The 20096-nt window shown below is 45.2% G+C and overlaps 1 protein-coding gene and 1 long non-coding RNA gene across 2 annotated transcripts; one reads left to right on the top strand and one right to left on the bottom strand.

Annotated features, from left to right (window-relative positions):
• Nucleotides 1-935: 935 nt before the first annotated feature.
• LOC139230348 (uncharacterized) lies at nucleotides 936-10498 on the top strand. The gene is made up of 3 exons (XR_011587905.1): nucleotides 936-997; nucleotides 3073-3125; nucleotides 10379-10498. It is a non-coding gene; the product is annotated as an uncharacterized lncRNA (long non-coding RNA).
• Nucleotides 10244-20065, bottom strand: LOC139230347 (zinc-binding protein A33-like). The gene is made up of 6 exons (XM_070862174.1): nucleotides 19574-20065; nucleotides 19388-19483; nucleotides 19059-19292; nucleotides 16473-16492; nucleotides 16270-16385; nucleotides 10244-10967 (listed from the first exon to the last, which is right to left on the bottom strand). The coding sequence occupies exons 1-6, from the start codon at nucleotides 19982-19984 to the stop codon at nucleotides 10435-10437; spliced, it is 1410 nt and encodes a 469-aa protein (XP_070718275.1). The 5' UTR covers nucleotides 19985-20065; the 3' UTR covers nucleotides 10244-10434.
• Between the last annotated feature and the right edge of the window lie 31 nt (nucleotides 20066-20096).

Raw genomic sequence — 20096 nt, 5'->3', positions numbered from 1 at the left:
GGGTACTGAGGGAATGATCAGCCATGATCTTATTGAATGGCGGTGCAGGCTCGAAGGGCCGGATGGCGTGCTCCTGCATCTATTTTCTATGAGCCCCACTGACAGACCCAGTGCCTCTCACACCCACAGTGCCACACACACTCACAGTATAGAACTGGAACTGGATTGCAATGGGACTTTCAGGAGAATATTAAAGTTGGGCCCCACAGAAATAATTACAAGCCGAGTGTGAAGATCAGGGCAACTCATTCCCGGGAGGTTGTGGGTATTCCCGGGATTCTGTAGATATTGTGGGAGGCCGATTCGTTCGGTGACAATCGCAGATCCGCCCCGGAATAGACAATCTGTGACCCTGCTGTGAAGCGCCTGGGGACCTTTTCCTGCGGTAAAGGCGCTATATAAACACAAGTTGTTGTTGTTGTTGTTGTCCCCCTCTCCGCCAATCACAGCACACTCCCCGCGCCCGCTCACGGGGGCAAAGGTTGACGGCCGTTGAACAGTCAATATTTAAACCCAACCGGCAAATTCAGAGCGCGAGCCTCTTTCAACCGAAATCATGGGCGCAAAACCCGCCTCCCGGCGGCGCTGATTGGCCAGTGGCCGGCGCGGTGAGGAGTCCCGGGGAAAGAGGATTGGCCGGAGTGCTTGTCACTCAAGAATGAGGGCGGCGGGTTGCTCCCGGGGTAAGCGGATCGGCCGGAGCGCCTGTCACTCAGAGTGAGGGAGGAGGGTATCTGGAACGGGGCTCTCCCGGGGGAAACGCATTGGCCGAAGCGCCTGTCACTCAGAGTGAGGGAGGCGGGTTTCTCCAGGGGGAAGCGGATTGGCTGGATCGCCTGTCAAGAGTGAGGGAGGCGGGTTTCCGGGGCGGGACCCTTTGGATTCTTGTTGTTATCCACTCGGGGGCAGCCAGGGCGTCATGGCAACGGGTTTGGTGAGCGAGCTGGACAGTCGCTGCTTCCGCGGGAACGTGCTGAGCGGTGGCTGGGGTAAGGAGGTAAGGAGGTAAGGAGGGAATGGGGGTCACCCTGCCCAGTTCACACCTTGCCCATTGTACAAACTAGAAATTCACTTTTAATCTTTCTAATTTTTGCAGAGCCACGGCTCTCTGTCAGCACCGAGAATCATAGACACACAGCACAGGAGGAGGCCATTCTGTCCATCGGCCTGTGTTGGCTCTTTGAAAGAGCTGTCCCATTAGTATCGCTCCCCTGCTCTTACCCCGGAGCCCTGTGAATGTTTCCTACTCAACTATAAATCCAATTCCCTTTTGAAAGTTACTATTGAATCTGCACCCACCTTTCAGCAGTGTAACTCGCTGCGTAAAAATGTCTCCCCTCATTTCTTCCCTGGAATTCATTTTGCCATTTGCCAATGATCTTCAGACCTTACTGATTATCAATTCCAGCAGGAAATGAACACAATCCTACATGCTCTGAGTAAAAAGAAAACCTCTTCTGACGATTTTGAGTTTAAGCAGCAAGAGAGCATCTCCGAAATGAAGGTGAATTCTCAGTGTGTCGATATGAGCTGTGCCTGTACGGGTAGCGGGTTATGCACCCCCTTGCCCAGCTAACAGAACTCTATCCCTGTGCATTTTCAGCAGCGTGGCTTGGTGTTATTGAAGCCTGGTGATCAATGTGCTGGTGGCCCAGGATAGTTTTGCTTTCTTCTTTAGCAAACTCTTTCTGTCTTCACAGAATCAATCGCAGAACCTCATTGTCTCAGAATTTTCTAAATTGTGCAGTATTTTGGATGAAAAGGAATGGAAATTGGTCGAAGAACTGAATGAGGAAAAGGATGATATTTTATTCAGAATGGAGCCAAATCTGCGAGAAATCTGAGACAATTCACGATAAGCATTTCTAGTTGTATATAAATGACCAGGACTTGGGTATAGAAAGTACGATTTTGAAGTTTTTAGATGATACAAAACTTGGCAATGTAGTAAATAGTGAGCAGGATAGTAGCCGATATAAGGAGGTGCAACGAGACCTGGGTGTCATGGTACATCAGTGATTGAAAGTTGGCATGCATGTACAGCAGGCAGTGAAGAAGGCAAATGGTATGTTGGCCTTCATAGCTAGGGGATTTGAGTATAGGAGCAGGGAGGTTGTACTGCAGTTGTACAGGGCCTTGGTGAGGCCTCACCTGGAATATTGTGTTCAGTTTTGGTCTCCGAATCTGAGGAAGGTTGTTCTTGCTTTTGAGGGAGTGCAGCGAAGGTTCACCAGACTGATTCCCGGGATAGCAGGACTGACATATGAGAAGAGACTGGATCGACTGGGCCTGTATTCATTGGAGTGTAGAAGGATGAGAGGGGATCTCATAGAAGCATATAAAATTCTGACTGGACTGGACAGGTTAGATGCAGGAAAAATGTTCCCGATGTTGGGGAAGTCCAGAACAAGGGGACATAGTCTAAGGATAAGGGGCAAGCCATTTAGGCGTGAGATGAGGAGAAACTTCTTCATTCAGAGTTGTTAACTTGTGGAATTCTCTATCGCAGAGACTTGTTGAGGCCAGTTCATTGAATATATTCAAGAAGGAGTTAGATATGACCCTTATGGCTAAAGGGATCAAGGGGTATGGAGAGAAAGCAGGAAAGGGGTACTGAGGTGAATGATCAGCCATGATCATATTGAATGATAGTACAGGCTCGAAGGGTCGAATGGCCGCCTCCTGCACCTATTTTCTACGTTTCTATGACAGACATACTGGTGAAATGGGCAGACACATGGCAGATACAATTTAATGCAGATAAATGATCCATTCGTAGCTAACTAAAGAAGTTCAGGATAGCATTAGATTGAAAGAAGTTTATAATGTTGTGAAGAATAATAGTACCTGAGGATTGCGAGATTTTCAGAAACCAGCAAAGGACCAAAAACTAGATAAAATGGGGAAAAATAGACTGAGCAAATGAGCAAGAAATATAAAAAAACGATTAAGAGCTTCTACAAGTACGTAAAAAGGAAGTAGCAAAAGTAAACATTTGTCCCTTTGAGGCTACGGCAGGAGAAATTAAAATGGCAGAAACATAAAACGAATATTTTGTATCTGTTTTCACAGTAGAAGATGCAAAAAGCACAACTAAAATGGTGTGGAACCAATGGTCTAATAAGGTGAGGAACTTAATGTAATTAATATAAATAGAGAAAAAGTACTAGAGTAGCTAATGAGACTAAATGCCGACAAATCCCCTGGATCTGACGGCCTACATCCTAGGGTTCTAAAAGAGATGGCTGCAGAGATAGTGGATACATTGGTTTTGATCTTCCAAAATTCCCTAGATTCTAGAACGCTACCAGCGGATTGGAAGCTAGCAGGTGTAACACTGCTTTTAAAGAAAGGAAGGAGAGAGAAAACAGAGAACTACAGGCCAGTTAGCCTGACAACAGTCACTGGGAAAATGCTGGAATCCATTGTTAAGGAAATGGTATCAGGGCACTTAGAAAATCATAACATGATTAGGCAGAGTCAACATGATTTTATGAAAGGCAAATTGTGTTTATCAAATTTGAGGATGTAACTAGCGGGATAGATATGGGGAACCAGTGGATGTAGTATATTTGGATTTCCAAAAAGTGCCAGATAAAAGATTATTATAGAAGATAAGGGCTCATGGGATTGGAGTTAATGTATTAGCATGGATAGAGAATTGGTTAACAGTCAGAAATCAAAGTAGGAATAAACAAGTCTTTTTCAGGTTTGCAGGGGGGGTGCCACAATGATCAGTGTTGGGGCCTCCGCTATTCACAGTCTAAATTAATCACCTAGATGAAGGGACTGAGTGTAATGTATCCAAATTGGCTGATGATACAAAGCTGTGAGGAGAACATGATGTGTCGGCAAGGGATATAGCTATAGACTAAGTGAGTGGGCAGTAAGGTGGCAGATGGAGTATAATGTAGGGAAATGTGAGGGCCTAATTCTGCTCCTATTTCTTATGTTCTTGTGTCCTTTTTATTACTTCCCTCTCCCGGTCGCCCGCCGCCCCTCCCCTCTCCCAGTCGCCGCCCTCCCCTCTCCCAGTCGCCGCCCCTCCCCTCCAAATCCCAACCCCGGACATATTCGATAAAGCACAGCAGGTTTATGCTGCTCGACAGTCACATTTCAGTAAAGAACTAGTCCCAATATTTGAAAGGTCATTGACCTGAAACATTAACTCTTTCTGTGTCTCCACAGATGCTGTCTGACCCACTGAGTGTTTCTAGCATTTTCTGATATTATTTCAGAATACCAGCATCCACAATATTTTGTTTTTGTATTTGAAACCAGAGTGATTCTGTCCATTGAATATAATTTCAATAGGCCTGCCCGTGTGTGGCAGGAAATCCAATGGACGGTGAAATAGATGGACTGGGCCCAGACCCAAATTCCCCCTCCCACTCCCCCCAGCAGCAAGATAGCTGTGGGTGTGGTGGGAGAAAGTTTACGGGCGCTGTTGTTGGCCACACATTGAGATCCAGATCTTACTCAGGCCAACAGGCGCAGGTAAAGGAGAGGGGAAAGAAGCATCACTCACAGAGGCATGGAGTTTCCCAGCAGAACCAAGGTGTATTCCAGAAGATGCAGGAAGCACTCAGCAGAGACAATGAGCTTCCCAGCAGATGCAGATAGCTTACATCAGAGTCAAGACGCATCGCAGCACAGGCAGGGAGGTAATAAAATGAAACAACGGCGCTCTCGGCTCCTGTATCTGCTCACGGCAGGTTACATTTCATCATGAGTTATGATGAAGAGGAATTCTAAACCCTAAATTGATCAAATAGTAGGAACTGATCCAATCAGCACAGAGAGACGTCACAATCATCTCCTCTATGGAGCCTCGACCATATACTGTGATCGCGGGAACCCCCAATAGTTAGTGGAAATGGGTGGATAATCCAGGCCCACATACTTACTGTGACACTGAGCTTTTTACCCTTTGGTTTATTTTAATTCCATAATCAAGTCTCTGTATATGCACACAAGATGTTTCCATTTTAAATGTAAAATGTATTTTCTTGAAACAAATTGTTGGTAACCTGACAATACTGGTCTCAGACATGAAACCCATTTTCCCCTGGTGTCCTGAATTGACCACAATACAGGAACAGTAAATTCCATCTGGTACTGACCATCCAGATAACAACTACTTAACCTACTTATTCACTTTATGCAAACTCAGCCTGACTCCCACTAACTTTCTTGTAGATAAGCGAGATCCTGCTGTAAATTTTAAACCCATTCAATGAAAAACCCACCAACATACCATGTCAGCTTTGCAAATAATTTCATGTTCCATTGTCGAACTCCTCCAGATCCATCAACTGATTGCAGAAGGAATGTTGGCCGGGACATGGTAAACTAACTGTCCTTATTTGAATAGTGTCCCGTGATCTGTGATTCCACCCCCGCCCCCCCACCCCACCTCCACCTCTCTTCCTCCTCTTTGACCAAGCTCCTTATGTGGCTCAGTGTCAAATATGGTTTGAAAACTTTCCTGTGAAGCACCCTGGGTCATTTTATTAAATGTTCTATATTACTGTTTAATTCAAATGCAGGACCAAGGGGTGAAGTAACGGTCTGACACATACCCAGGGCACTGCCTGCAATAATCCAGTAACTAGTTTCCACACACTCTGGATGAAAGTATCTCTCGGACACCCCCTGGAAATAAATTTAATGTCTTCAGCACCCACTTCAGTGATTTTTAAACACCTTTAACCAATTAAACTCCTCTCTGTGCTCGGAATACAGGCCCAGATTTTTGAATCCAGTTCTCCTGACACACACCAAGAACCTATATTGGGAAATTCCACACTCCCAACCTGTGATGTTTTGAACATTGGACAAACCGGGAGTGCGGAAGTGGGAAGTCCAGGCCCGTGTTTCCCCGCCCATTTTGTTCAGGTCCAATTATCTTTCAGTTCTGAAGGAAGGTCCTGCCTGAATTGTTTAATCAGCCGAATAAACAATCTCTTGGTAAAGGATCCCCTTGGAATGAGCAATCATAGTTAAAATTCAAATTCAGATGGAGGGTGAGAAAGTTAGATCTCAAACCAGCGTACTAAGCTTAAATAAAGGAGACTACAAAGGTATGAAGGCAGAGTTTGCAAGGACTGGGAAAGTAGATTAAAGTGTAGAACGGTTGATGAACAGTGGTGTACATTTAAGGAGATATTTCACAACTCTCAAGAAAAATATATTCCAGTGAGAAGGAAAGGGTGTAAAAGAAAAGATAGCCATCCATGGCTAACTAAAGAAATAAAGGACGGTATCCAATTAAAAACAAGGGCATACAAAGTGGCCAAAACTATTGGGAGGACAGAAGATTGGGAAGCATTTAAAACCCAGCAAAGAATGACTAAAAAAATTATGAAAGTAAACTCGCACGAAATATAAAAACAGATAGCAAGAATTTCTACAGGTATATCAAAAGGAAAAGAGTGGCTAAAGTAAATGTCGGTCCCGTAGAGGACGAGATCGGGGAAATAGTAATGGGGAACATGGAGATGGCAGAAACTCTGAAAAATATTTTGTATTAGTCTTTACGTTAGAGGACACTAGTAATATCCCAACAGTGGATAGTCAAGAGGCTATATGGGCGGAGGAACTTAACACAATCACGAAGGAGGTGGTACTCAGTAAGATAATGGGACTAAAGGTGGATAAATCCCCTGGACCTGATGGCTTGCATCCTAGGGTCTTAAGAGAAGTAGCCGCTGGGATAGTGGATGCATTGGTTGTAATTTACCAACATTCACTGGATTCTGAGGAGGTCCCAGCAGATTGGAAAACTGCAAATGTAATGCCCCTGTTTAAAAAAAGGAGGCAGACAAAAAGCAGGAATCTATAGACCAGATAGCCTAACATCTGTGGAGGGAAAATGTTGGAGTCCATTATTAAAGAAGCAGTAGCAGGACATTTGGAAAAACATAATCCAGGCAGAGTCAGCATAGATTTATGAAAGGGAAGTCATGTTTGACAAATTGTAACGAACAGGGTGGATAAAGGGGAACCAGTGGATGTGGTGCATTTGGACTTCCAGAAGGCATTTGACAAGATGTCACATAAAAGGTTGCTGCACAAGATAAAAGTTCACGGTGTTGTGGGTAATAAATTAGCATGGATAGAGGTTTGGCTAACTAACAGAAAACAGAGTCGGCATAAATGGTTCATTCTTAGGTTGGCAATCAGTAACTAGTGGGGTGCCACAGGGATCAGTGCTGGGACCCCAACTATTTACAATATATTAACGACTTGGAAGAAGACACCAAGTGTAACATAGCCAAGTTTGCTGACGCTATAAAGATGGGAGGAAAAGCAATGTGTGAGGAAGACACAAAAAATCTGCAAAAGGACATAGGCTACGTAAGTGGGCAAAAATTTGGCAGATGGAGGATAATGTTGGAAAGTGTGAGATTATGCACTTTGGCAGAAAAAAAATCAAAGAGCAAGTTATTATTTAAATGGAGAAAAATTGCAAAGTGATGCAGTACAGCAGGACCTGGGGGTACTTGTGCATGAACCAGAAAAGGTTAGTATGCAGATAGAGCAAGTGATCAGGAAAGCCAATGGAATCTTGGCCTTTATTGCAAAGGGAGTATAAAAGCAGGAACGTTTTGCTGCAGTTATACAGGGTATTGGTGAGGCCACACCTGGAATACTGCGTACAGTTTTGGTTTCCATATTTACGAAAAGACATACTTGCTTTGGAAGCAGTTCAGAGAAGGTTCACTAGGTTAATTCCAGAGATGAGGGGGGTTGATTTATGAGGAAAGGTTGTGTAGGTTGGGCCTCTACTCATTGGAATTCAGAAGAATCAGAGGTGATCTTATCGAAAGGTATAAGATTATGAGGGAGCTTGACGAGTTGGATGCAGAGAGGATGTTTCCACTGATAGGGGACACTAGAAGTAGGGGCATAATCTTAGAATAAGGGGCCGCCTGTTTAAAACTGAGTTGACGAGGAATTTCTTCTCTGAGAGTTGTAAATCTGTGGAATTCGCTGCCTCAGAGAGCTGTGGAGGGTCATTGAATATATTTAAGACAGAGATAGACAGTTTCTTAAACAATAAGCGAATAAGGGGTTATGGGGAGCAGGCAGGGAAATGCACGAGTCCATGATTGGATCAACCATGATTGTATTAAATGGTGGAGCAGACTCGAGGGGCCGTATGGACTATTCCTATTCCTTATGCTCCGATGTGTTTCAGCATTTTCTGTTTTTGGTACTGCCGCAGTACCGGTATGTACCAGCAGGTCCAGTGATATTGCACTGTAAAACTTTACAGAACTTTGTACAGCTCGCCATCATCATCTCCTGGCTGAATGTGGCACTACAATGACCAGCAAGTGAATGTTAAACACTCGGGGGTGAATTTTCACTTTTACCATTGAGCGCAAAATAGCAGTTAAGAACATAAGAACATAAGAATTAGGAGTAGACCATCTAGCCCCTCGAGCCTGCTCCGCCATTCAAAAAGATCATGGCTGATCTGGCCGTGGACTCAGCTCCACTTACCCGCCCGCTCCCCATAACCCTTAATTCCCTTATTGGTTAAAAATCTATCTATCTTTGATTTGAATACATTCAATGAGCTAGCCTCAACTGCTTCCTTGGGCAGAGAATTCCACAGATTCACAACTTTTTGGGAGAAGAAATTCCTTCTCAACTTTAAATTGTTTTAAATTGGCTCCACCGTATTTTGAGGCTGTATCCCCTAGTTCTAGTCTCCCCGACCAGTGGAAACAATCTCTCTGCCTCCATCTTGTCTATCCCTTTCATTATTTTAAATGCTTCTATAAGATCACCCCTCATCCTTCTGAACTCCAACGAGTAAAGACCCAGTCTGCTCAATCTATCATCATAAGGTAACCCTCTCATCTCCGGAATCAGCCTAGTGAATCGTCTCTGTACCCACTCCAAGGCTAGTATATCTTTCCTTTAGTAAGGTGACCAAAACTGCACGCAGTACTCCAGGTGCGGCCTCACCAATACCCTGTACAGTTGCAGCAGGACCTCCCGGCTTTTGTACTCCATCCCTCTCGCAATGAAGGCCAACATTTCATTGGCCTTCCTGATTACCTGCTGCACCTGCAAACTAACCTTTTGGGATTCATGCACAAGGACCCCCAGGTCTCTCTGCACCTCAGCATGTTGTAATTTCTCCCCATTCAAATAATATTCCCTTTTACTGTTTTTTTTCCCCAAGGTGGATGACCTCACATTTTCCGACATTGTATTCCATCTGCCAAACCTTAGCCCATTCGCTTAACCTATCTAAATCTCTTTGCAGCCTCTCTGTGTCCTCGACACAACCCGCTTTCCCACTAATCTTTGTGTCATCTGCAAATTTTGTTACACTACACTCTGTCCCCTCTTCCAGGTCATCTATGTATATTGTAAACAGTTGTGGTCCCAGCACCGAGCCCTATGGCACACCACTAACCACCGATTTCCAACCCGAAAAGGACCCATTTATCCCGACTCTCTGCTTTCTGTTAGCCAGCCAATTCTCTATCCATGCTAATACATTTCCTCTGACTCCGCGTACCTTTATTTTCTGCAGTAACCTTTTGTGTGGCACCTTATCGAATGCCTTTTGGAAATCTAAATACACCACATCCATCGGTACACCTCTATCCACCATGCTCGTTATATCCTCAAAGAATTCCAGTAAATTAGTTAAACATGATTTCCCCTTCATGAATCCATGTTGCATCTGCTTGATTGCACTATTCCTATCGAGATGTCCCGCTATTTCTTCCTTAATGATAGCTTCAAGCATTTTCCCTGCTACAGATGTTAAACTAACCGGCCTATAGTTAGCTGCCTTTTGTCTGCCCCCTTTTTTAAACAGAGGTGTTACATTAGCTGCTTTCCAATCCGCTGGTACCTCCCCAGAGTCCAAAGAATTTTGGTAGATTATAACGAATGCATCTGCTATAACTTCCACCATCTCTTTTAATACCCTGGGATGCATTTCATCAGTACCAGGGGACAGTTAGCAGACCGGCCGCCCGTTTTATAGCCCACTTTGCAGTAAAAGGGAACATTCAGCCCTTTAAACTGAAGATTACCAAACTCCCCATCTTCTTGAGAGACAGTTTGTGTATTTCCCATCACCAATGGTGCGTGGTGCTGAATACCTGAGGAATGTGCTCATTGTCAGAGCACACCTTATATCTGCTTTTTAATATGAAGGAGCGGGGCAGTGATGAGAAAGGGCTGGGATGGAGTTGCTGTCGGCTTTTACTTTTTATTTTAGTCTCCTCACATTTTACATTGGTATCAGTTGTATTTACAGTCTCATTGGGATTTTATAATGCATCATTTGGAAATTACATTTTCTAACTCCCGACCCCTGCTCCTGACCCAATCCACACAGGGTCAAGTCATTGTGAGGTCATGGATGACGTGGGCCGGCCCGAGGACTCGCCCCTTTTACAGAACCAGATCGGAACCGGAGCAGATTCTCAGATACTTGTTCACATCCCCAGTCCAGAAGAAAGGATAAAGTTTCTCCGGGAATTTATTCCCAGTGAAGGTGTGGAGATGGGACTTGGTGTCCGCGCTGTAAAATGAAACTGTCCCGGACTCATAACTGAGATAAACTCCCACCTTCCCAGGGATCTGACCGGTAGGGAGAAGGGTTGGAGGGGAGGAATTTACATCAAACTGATCACCAAACCGCCCGATGGTCCACAATCCATTCTCTGGGCTCAGTGTGACCCCTCCCTTCCTCCCCACAGACTCTGCGGCTACTCCCAGACTCCAGTACCGATTCCCCTCCACCTCCACCTCCCAGTAATGTCTCCCCGATGTGAATCCCTCCGATCCCAGCACACAGGCCCAGTCTGTAAACCTCTTCTTGCTGTCAGGGAGATTCCTCCGGGTTCCGGTCCGTCTCACGCTCTTCAGATCCCCAGACACCTTGAGCTCTGGATTCGCTGTTTCCACATCTAGGGTCACAGAGACTGGGAGAAAAAGCAGAGAATTAGAGAGATTCGTCTAGGATTGGAGAGACTCGCCAGGGATCGGGGGGAGACACTCGCTGGGGATCGGGGGGAGAGACTCGCCGGGGATCGGGGGGAGACACTCGCCGGGGATCGGGGGGGAGAGACTCGCCGGGGATCGGGGGGAGAGACTCGCCGGGGATCGGGGGGGAGACACTCACTGGGGATCGGGGGGAGAGACTCGCCGGGGATCGGGGGGAGAGACTCGCCGGGGATCGGGGGGAGAGACTCGCCGGGGATCGGGGGGAGAGACTCGCCGGGGATCGGGGGGAGACACTCCCTGGGGATCGGGGGGAGAGACTCGCCGGGGATCGGGGGGAGAGACTCGCCGGGGATCGGGGGGAGACACTCGCCGGGGATCGGGGGGAGAGACTCGCCGGGGATCGGGGGGAGAGACTCGCCGGGGATCGGGGGGAGAGACTCGATGGGGATCGGGGGGAGACACTCGCCGGGGATCGGGGGGAGAGACTCGCCGGGGATCGGGGGGAGAGACTCGCCGGGGATCGGGGGGAGAGACTCGCCGGGGATCGGGGGGAGACACTCGCCGGGGATCGGGGGGGAGAGACTCGCCGGGGATCGGGGGGAGAGACTCGCCGGGGATCGGGGGGAGAGACTCGCCGGGGATCGGGGGGAGAGACTCGCCGGGGATCGGGGGGAGAGACTCGCCGGGGATCGGGGGGAGAGACTCGCCGGGGATCGGGGGGAGAGACTCGCCGGGGATCGAGGGGAGAGACTCGCCGGGGATCGAGGGGAGAGACTCGCCGGGGATCGGGGGGAGAGACGCCGGGGATCTGGGAGAGATGCTTTTACCGAAATCCCCCTTTGTGATTGATTTCCTGTTTCTCAAGAAAAAAAACGAGCTGCCCCGAGGGGAGGAAACAAGGGTCTGACAACAGCAGAAAACACCGGGACTTCCAGGGAGGGAGGTCACAGCTTCTGAAAATATCAAACAAAACACCCAATATAAATAATAAAATGGACAAAAGCTGGAACTGCAGTCTCAGTGTACAACTAAATACTGTTCCCAGTTTAATGCACCACAATTGGGGTTAAAACACCAGGCGGTTAAACACCTTCTATACTCCTTAACTGAGGAGATTCACTCTATAGGCCTGAGTGTCGATGGGCACATGTGTGTATGTACATGGATATGGATTTCTCAAAGTAGAAAGGTCACTTGGTCTGGATGGGATGCATCCTAGGTTACTGGGGAAAGTAAGGGTGGACATTGCGACGATTCCCTCCACAATCTTCCAACGTTCCTTAGATCCGGGGTTGGTGCCAGAGGAGTGGAGGATTGCAAATGTTCCAGCGCTGTTTTAACAGGGGGAGAGGGACAACTACAGAACAGTCAGCCTGACGACGCTGCTGGGGAAACATTTAGAGACAATGATTTAGGACAAAATGAAGCGGACCTTGGAAAATATGGGCTTATAAATGAAAGTCAGCATGGATTTGTTAAAGGCAATTCGAGCCTAACTTGATGGAGTTTTTTGATGAAGTAACGGAGAGAGATGATGAAGCGAGTGTGGTCGATGTGTATATAGATTTTTCAAACAAGGCACCACATAAGAGACTTGTCGGCAAAATTAAACCCCATGGGATTAAAGGGACAGTGGCAGCATGGATGCAAAATTGACGAATGGACAGAAAGCAGAGTCATGGTGAACAGTTGGTTTTCAGACTGGAGGGAAGTATACAGTGGTGTTTTCCAGGAGTCCCTATTCGGGCAACTGCTCTTTTTGATATATATTAATGACCTGGACTTGGATATACAGGGCATATTTGCAAAGTTTGTAGATGATACAAAACTGAGAAATGTAGTAAACAATGAGAAGGATAGTAACAGACTTCAGGGGCACATAGACTGGCGAAATGGGCAGACGCCTGGCAGCTGAAATTTAATGCAGAGAAGTCTGAAGTGATACATTTCAGTAGAAAGAATAAGAGGAGGAAACATGAATTAATGGTACAATTTAAAATGGGTGCAGGAACAAAGAGACCTGGGAGTATGTACACAAACCTTTGAAGGTGACAGGACAAGTTGAGAAGGCTATTAAAGGAAACATATGGGATCCTTGGGTTTATTAATAGAGGAATAGAGTATAAAAGCAAGGGGGTTATGCTAAACCTGTATAAAACACTGCTTAGGCCTCAGCTGGATTATTGTGGGCACCGCACTTTAGGAAGGGTGTCAAGGCCTTGAAGAAGGTGCAGAAGAAATTTACTGGAATGATACCAGGGATGAGGGACTTCAGTTATGTGGGGAGACTGGAGAAACTGGGGTTGTTCTCCTTTGAGCAGAGAAGGTGAAGAGAAGATTTGATAGAGGTGTACAAAATCATGAATGGTTTTGATCGAGTAAATAAGGAGAAACTGATTTCAGTCGCAGAAGGGTCGGTAACCAGAGGACACAGATTTAAGGTGATTGGCAAAAGAACCAGAGGTGACATGAGGAAACGTTTTTTTACACAGTGAGTTGTTGTGATCGGGAACACACTGCCTGAAAGGGCGGTGGAAGCAGATTCAGTGGTAACATTCCAAAGATAATGTTTTACAGTGCTGGGGGAAAGAGCAGGGGACAGGGATTAATTGGAATGCTCTACCAAAGAGCTGGCACAGACACGATGGGCCGAATGCCCTCCTCCTATGCTGTATCATTCTATCACATAAAATCAGCATTTTACTAAGAGTGTTTAGTCCTTCACCTGTGAGTTATCTGATTTCAGTTCACTGAAATTGACTTTAAAAATTGTTCTGAACAATTTACTGGTTTAATTGGCGTGCACTAGTCAGTTTCTTAGTTAATTACATATTTTTTAAGATTTAAAAACTACTAAAACCTGTGTCCCTAAAAAAATGGGTTGAATTTGAAGAGCCTCCTCAAACGGACACAATGGGCAGAAACTGGCCATGCTGATTATCCTGATCTGGGGATGTGGCCAGGTTTATAGACGGGTCAATAAATGGTACAACACACAAAAGCTCAGAGGGACTTGGACTGCTAGTTTCAACCAGTGGAAGATGAGAACTACATGCTTAAACTTTTCCTGATTAAGTCCTCCCATTAGTATGTACCAGTGTAAGAATCCTGAGCAAACCCAATTTCAGATTCCCACTAGCTAACATGGATGAAATTAAATAAGCATTATTAATTGTAGGTTTAAGTTTTTATTCTGTAATTGTTTGTCAACGCACACCGATTCTGGAATAATCATGCTAATAAACTAATGTAATGTGCCTTGGGTAGAACTGGTTAGATATTGAAATGGAAGAAAGTCGAAATGTAGATTTTAACAAGCCTCATCAGCAAAGCAACAGTTAGTCTTTGAGAAAAACTGAGAGAATTAATGGAATTCCAGAGACTGAGATAAGAGACAGGGACTGTAAGATTGTTATGAATCACATGTTGTTTTTTTTGAATACTTGTATTGATATCGTATAACCATTAATATTTCATAATAATCAGTACCAGATCCATAGTCGTGTGTAAGGATTAAATATAGAAGTTTGTAATTATTAACTGAATGCAATGAAATCCTGAATCATATATGCAGTGGGTGGTTTAAAATGATTAATATGAATTAAATTGTCCAGTATTTTCCCTAGTTTTCAAGCTTGTTTGAAGGGGTCTGAATATGGATTATTCTATAAAAAGCCAATTGTATAGGGAGCAAGAACCAAACAGGAAAATACCACATCCTGCAGAGGGATGGAGCAAAAGAGCTACAACAGGGGAACCGGTAAGGCAGGGAACCGAATAAAGAATTCAAGGGGGTTTGATAAAGAACCTGGGGCCCACAACTCGATCGGTCTGACATCTTGAACAGGAACACAAGCAAAACTGGAACAACCAGGCAGCCCCCAGATTCAGAGACATGCCCCTTCTCCCATCGAACATGGAAATAAATCCCAGACACAGCAAACCGACATCACCCTGACTACAGCACATCAACACAATTATATCCGCGAATCTCAACAGACTGCAGCACATCACCAGGCAAAACAAAACTAATCAACATAAAAGGACAGCTGGATGTGACATGTCTACACGAGACCCTCCTCACCGCCCTCAGAACACACCGAGTTTGTGAGTGAGTGGGTGGGACCAATGCTGGCCGCCTGCTACTGCCCAAGAGCAGAGGACAGTCACAGTAATCAACAGGAACCTTCCTATTACTCTGGAGATGCACATTCCTGGAGAAGGAGGCCGTTCCATCCTCATAACATTCGAATAACAGCAGAACGCAAAGTGATGCTTCAGTTCTGTATCCTGAATAGGGGTCCCCACATCAGCAATCCTCACACTCGTCCCACGTATGGACAGCACCGTGACCATGGGTGGAGACCTAAACTGTGCTCTTCACTCCCAACGGGACAACCTCCCACAGACACAGGGCACTAGGACAAGCAGACGGAGCAATCTGGGGGAAAAGTAGTGACCTGGTCACACACCAACTAATAGTTCCCCTACCGAGTTTTACAAGGCCCTCCTCACGGAGCTTACTCTGCTCCTACTGAAACCCCTACCCCATGTGCTGTAGACAAGGAGACAGACACAAATAACTTACTCACAATCATGTTAATATACATGGACAGAAATGTCACCAACATTGCTCATTGTAGGAAACTGAATCCCTTCTCAATGCTGACTACAAAATATTGGCCAAGATCTTAACCTCCAGATATCTCCAGCCTGGTCCATGCAAACAGACATGCTTTATACTGGGACCATTGAGAGATTAAGCCTTGGTGACACTTTCAGGAAGTGATTGCAATCCAGTGCTTGTCCCCACGGCCACAGTGAGCATCAGCTGACTCCACACCCCTCGCCACTCCTCGCTCAACAGGCAGACAAAGCCTCGTTCCCAGGCTTCCTGTTCCCATCTTGCTCATGGACATGGGTCTGGTACACAAGGTGGAGCTGCATCAGGAGGGTGAGTATTGTAGAGGAGGAAAGGTTCAGCTGGGAAGGGCGGGGGTCCTCTTGCTGAAGTGTGCAAATTATCGCTGGGTTCTGGAGTCTGTTGTTGATCTGAGGGTCCCGGTGTTGGTCATGTTCGTGGAGCTGACATTTTCAGCTGACCAGATGCTTTTTAGAAGGTGGATTTGCTGAATGTAATTCATAAATTACAATCAGGCCGCATTTAACCGCATTCCTTTGAAACTACTTAGGACTAACAGATACTCTCTATAGTATTTTCAAATATAACGAATCAAATTATGATATAAATCAGGACAAAGGAACATATACGAGTTTTACCGGGGTTCATGATGTCCATCATTTCTCTCCACACTGTGAACAGTAAAGGACCGTCGAATTTTTTGATCGACAGAGCGGCATTCACTAATGTCAGTATATAACCGTCATCATTGATCCTGAAAATATCAAACAATTGGTTACAAACTAAACATAAACACGTTTGAGTTATTTTACCAAACTGTGCATTAAAGAGCATGTCCTACCTCGTCTGACGAGTTTCCTCCTGAAATAAATAAAACACAAATCTCAGTTGACTGAGACTGACCATCGATATCCGCACAGCAGCATTTACACCCAGATTGTTACAAGCTGCTGATAATTCAATTTTCGCAATACTGCGGACACACAGATAGAAACAGGATATTACCAAAAGGATATAGAAGCACAGGAGAAAGTATAAAAGAGATTTATGAGTGATACTACAACTGCGAGAATACAAATAACAGGATGGCAGGCAGTGACTAGTGGGGTGCCGCAAGGTTCTGTGCTGGGGCCCCAGCTGTTTACATTGTACATTAATGATTTAGACGAGGGGATTAAATGCAGTATCTCCAAATTTGCGGATGACACTAAGTTGGGTGGCAGTGTGAGCTGCGAGGAGGATGCTATTAGGCTGCAGAGTGACTTGGATAGGTTAGGTGAGTGGGCAAATGCATGGCAGATGAAGTATAATGTGGATAAATGTGAGGTTATCCACTTTGGTGGTAAAAACAGAGAGACAGACTATTATCTGAATGGTGACAGATTAGGAAAAGGGAAGGTGCAACGAGACCTGGGTGTCATGGTACATCAGTCATTGAAGATTGGCATGCAGGTACAGCAGGCGGTTAAGAAAGCAAATGGCATGTTGGCCTTCATAGCGAGGGGATTTGAGTACAGGGGCAGGGAGGTGTTGCTACAGTTGTACAGGGCCTTAGTGAGGCCACACCTGGAGTATTGTGTACAGTTTTGGTCTCCTAACTTGAGGAAGGACATTCTTGCTATTGAGGGAGTACAGCAAAGATTCACCAGACTGATTCCCGGGATGGTGGGACTGACCTATCAAGAAAGACTGGATCAACTGGGCTTGTATTCACTGGAGTTCAGAAGAATGAGGGGATCTCATGGAAACGTTTAAAATTCTGACGGGTTTAGACAGGTTAGATGTAGGAAGAATGTTCCCAATGTTGGGGAAGTCCAGAACCAGGGGTCACAGTCTGAGGATAAGGGGTAAGCCATTTAGGACCAAGATGAGGTGAAACTTCTTCACCCAGAGAGTGGTGAACCTGTGGAATTCTCTACCACAGAAAGTAGTTGAGGCCAATTCACTAAATATATTCAAAAGGGAGTTAGATGAAGTCCTTACTACTCGGGGGATCAAGGGTTATGGCGAGAAAGCAGGAATGGGGTACTGAAGTTTCATGTTCAGCCATGAACTCATTGAATGGCGGTGCAGGCTAGAAGGGCTGAATGGCCTGCTCCTGCACCTATTTTCTATGTTTCTATGAAAGACTGAACCATCTTTATCTCATTGAAAAATATAAGATTTTGAGGGGGGTTGACAGGTTAGATGCTGAGAGGCTGTTACCCCTGACTGCAGAGGGGGCATAGACTCAGGATAATGGGTCGGCCTTTTAAGACTGAGGTGAGGAGGAATTTCTTCACACAATGGGTTGTGAATCTTTGCCAATCTCTGCCTCAAAGAGCTGTGGATGTTGAGTCGTTGAGTATATTGAAGGCTGAGATAGAGAGAGTTTGGGACTCCAAAGGAATCATGGGATATGGGGATCAGGCCGGAAAGTGGTGTTGAGGTTGAAGATCACACATGATCTTATTGAATGGCGGTGCAGGCTCGAGGGGCCGTATGGCCTACTCCGACTTCTAATTCTTCTGTTCTGAACAGACTCTGGCACTTTACTCTAGAAAAAGAGAAGGCTGAGAGGTGAACTGATAGAGGAGTTTAAAATTATGAAAGGATTCGATAGAGTAGATGTAGTGAATATGTTTCCACTTGTGTTGTGGGGAAGTCAAAAACTAGGGGCCATCAATATACGCTCGTCACTAATATATCCAATAGGGATTTCAGCAGAAATCTCTTTAGTTAAGAGAGTAGTAAGAATTTGGAACTTGCTACGACATGGAGTAGCTGAGATGAATAGTATAGATGCATTTAATGGGGAGCTAGATAAATACATGTGTGAGAAAGGGTCAGAAGGATATATTGACAGTGAGATGGAGTAAGGTGGGAGGAGGCTCATGTGGAGCATAAACACTGACATAAACCAATTGGGCCGAATGGCCTGTCTCTGTGAAGTGAAACTTTATGTAATTCTATGTAGAATATATTTGAAAAACAGACAGGAGAAATTACACCAACATTATTAAAAGCAGCTAATAGGAAAAGGATATAGTTGATAAATCTAATTTGTGTCCGGTATTGAAAATGAACATCAACTGACAGATACAGTGCCACACACACCCACACACTCACAACATGGAACTGGAACTGGATTGCAATGGGACTTTCAGGAGAATATTAAAGTTGGGCCCCACAGAAATAATTACAAGCTGAGTGTGAAGATCAGGGCAACTCATTCCCGGGAAGATTGCGGGTATTCCCGGGATTCTGTTGATATTGTGGGAGGCCGACTCGTTCGATGACAATCGCAGATCCGCCCCGGAATAGACAAAACAATCGAGCAGTTTAAATCAGCTCTGAATTATTGGGAAATGCTGCATTATTTAAAAATGATCACCCCTAATTTTCTGACTGTGAACTCTCACTGAACTAAACTGAAATATAATCTCACCTTCAGAAATATCAGTCCGTCTTTTTGCTCCATCTGTTTTTGCAGCTTTGAGAGTTTCTCCTGAATAGAATTTAAATTCTCTTGAATCTGTCGAAGATTTTCCTCCATTGGTTCTAGAATCCACTTCTCTTGTTCCCTGAGATGTCGGATCAAACGCTGCTCTTTCTCAGTGAGAATCTGGTGCATTTTAGCGAACTCGGATGTGATGCGGGTCTGCTGACTGCTCGACTGTTCCTAACAAATAAAATGAGAAACATAATATTTTTTCCGCAATAAAAGCGAAGAAAAAACCTGAATCAAATTTCGAAAATCAGTTCAGGGAGATTTACCTTAATTTCAGAAATCTTCTGTTTCTGCTGTCGCTCAATTTCTAGAACCGCCGATTTCTTCTCTGTGAGAGAATCTAAGGAAGATATCACCTGACCCTGGGATTGGGAGAGAAAATCACAGAATGAAAGTGTTACACCATGAAAATGTGATAAAATAATCAGGTGATCAAATCTGTTCCCTTTTACCTTGTAGATTCCCACCGCTTCTTTAATGGGCATGAAGCTGTGCCCTCTGTGTTCCCGCGCATCTCGACAAATCAAACAGATCAATTTCTTGTCAGTTTCACAAAACAGCTTCAGTTCTTCCTGATGTTCCTCACAGTGAAGTTTACTTTCCTTTTTTTTCGGATTCAGGGAAAATTTTCGAGCTTTCTCGGCCAGACTCGCTAAGGCCCAACTGACTCTCAGATTTATGTCCGGAAACTTCTCTCTACATTCCGGGCAGGAGTTTATCTCCATCTTTTCCCAACACTGTGTGATACAGGAGCGGCAGAAGTTGTGCCCACACTCCAGTGAAACCGGATCGGTGAAGAAATCCAGACAAATGGAGCAATTTAAATCGTCATTGTAACTCTCGGTCTGTTGTCTGGTAGCCATGTGTTCTCGCAACACTTCCTGATTCAAACCGCTCTCAGTCTCTGTGTTTACTGAGCTGCCCAACAACCCTCAGTTCAGCGATTTCCCGACTAAATTCACTGCAATACTCAGG

Source organism: Pristiophorus japonicus, chromosome 19 (assembly GCF_044704955.1).
Source record: "Pristiophorus japonicus isolate sPriJap1 chromosome 19, sPriJap1.hap1, whole genome shotgun sequence".
In the NCBI taxonomy this organism is placed as follows: Eukaryota; Metazoa; Chordata; class Chondrichthyes; family Pristiophoridae; genus Pristiophorus; species Pristiophorus japonicus.
Note: the sequence above shows the minus strand (reverse complement) of the source record. Positions and strands in the feature narration are given on the sequence as shown.

What these genes read in the sequence shown, in the direction of transcription:
- LOC139230347 (XM_070862174.1), bottom strand. Translation starts at nt 19,984, where the DNA reads ATGGCTACCAGACAACAGACCGAGAGTTACAATGACGATTTAAATTGC. An exon ending in AGAAGATTTCTGAAATTAAG is followed by an intron (nt 19,293 to 19,387) that starts GTAAATCTCCCT and finishes TTTATTTGTTAG; the next exon opens with GAACAGTCGAGCAGTCAGCA. An exon ending in GAGGAAACTCGTCAGACGAG is followed by an intron (nt 16,386 to 16,472) that starts GTAGGACATGCT and finishes TGATATTTTCAG; the next exon opens with GATCAATGATGACGGTTATA.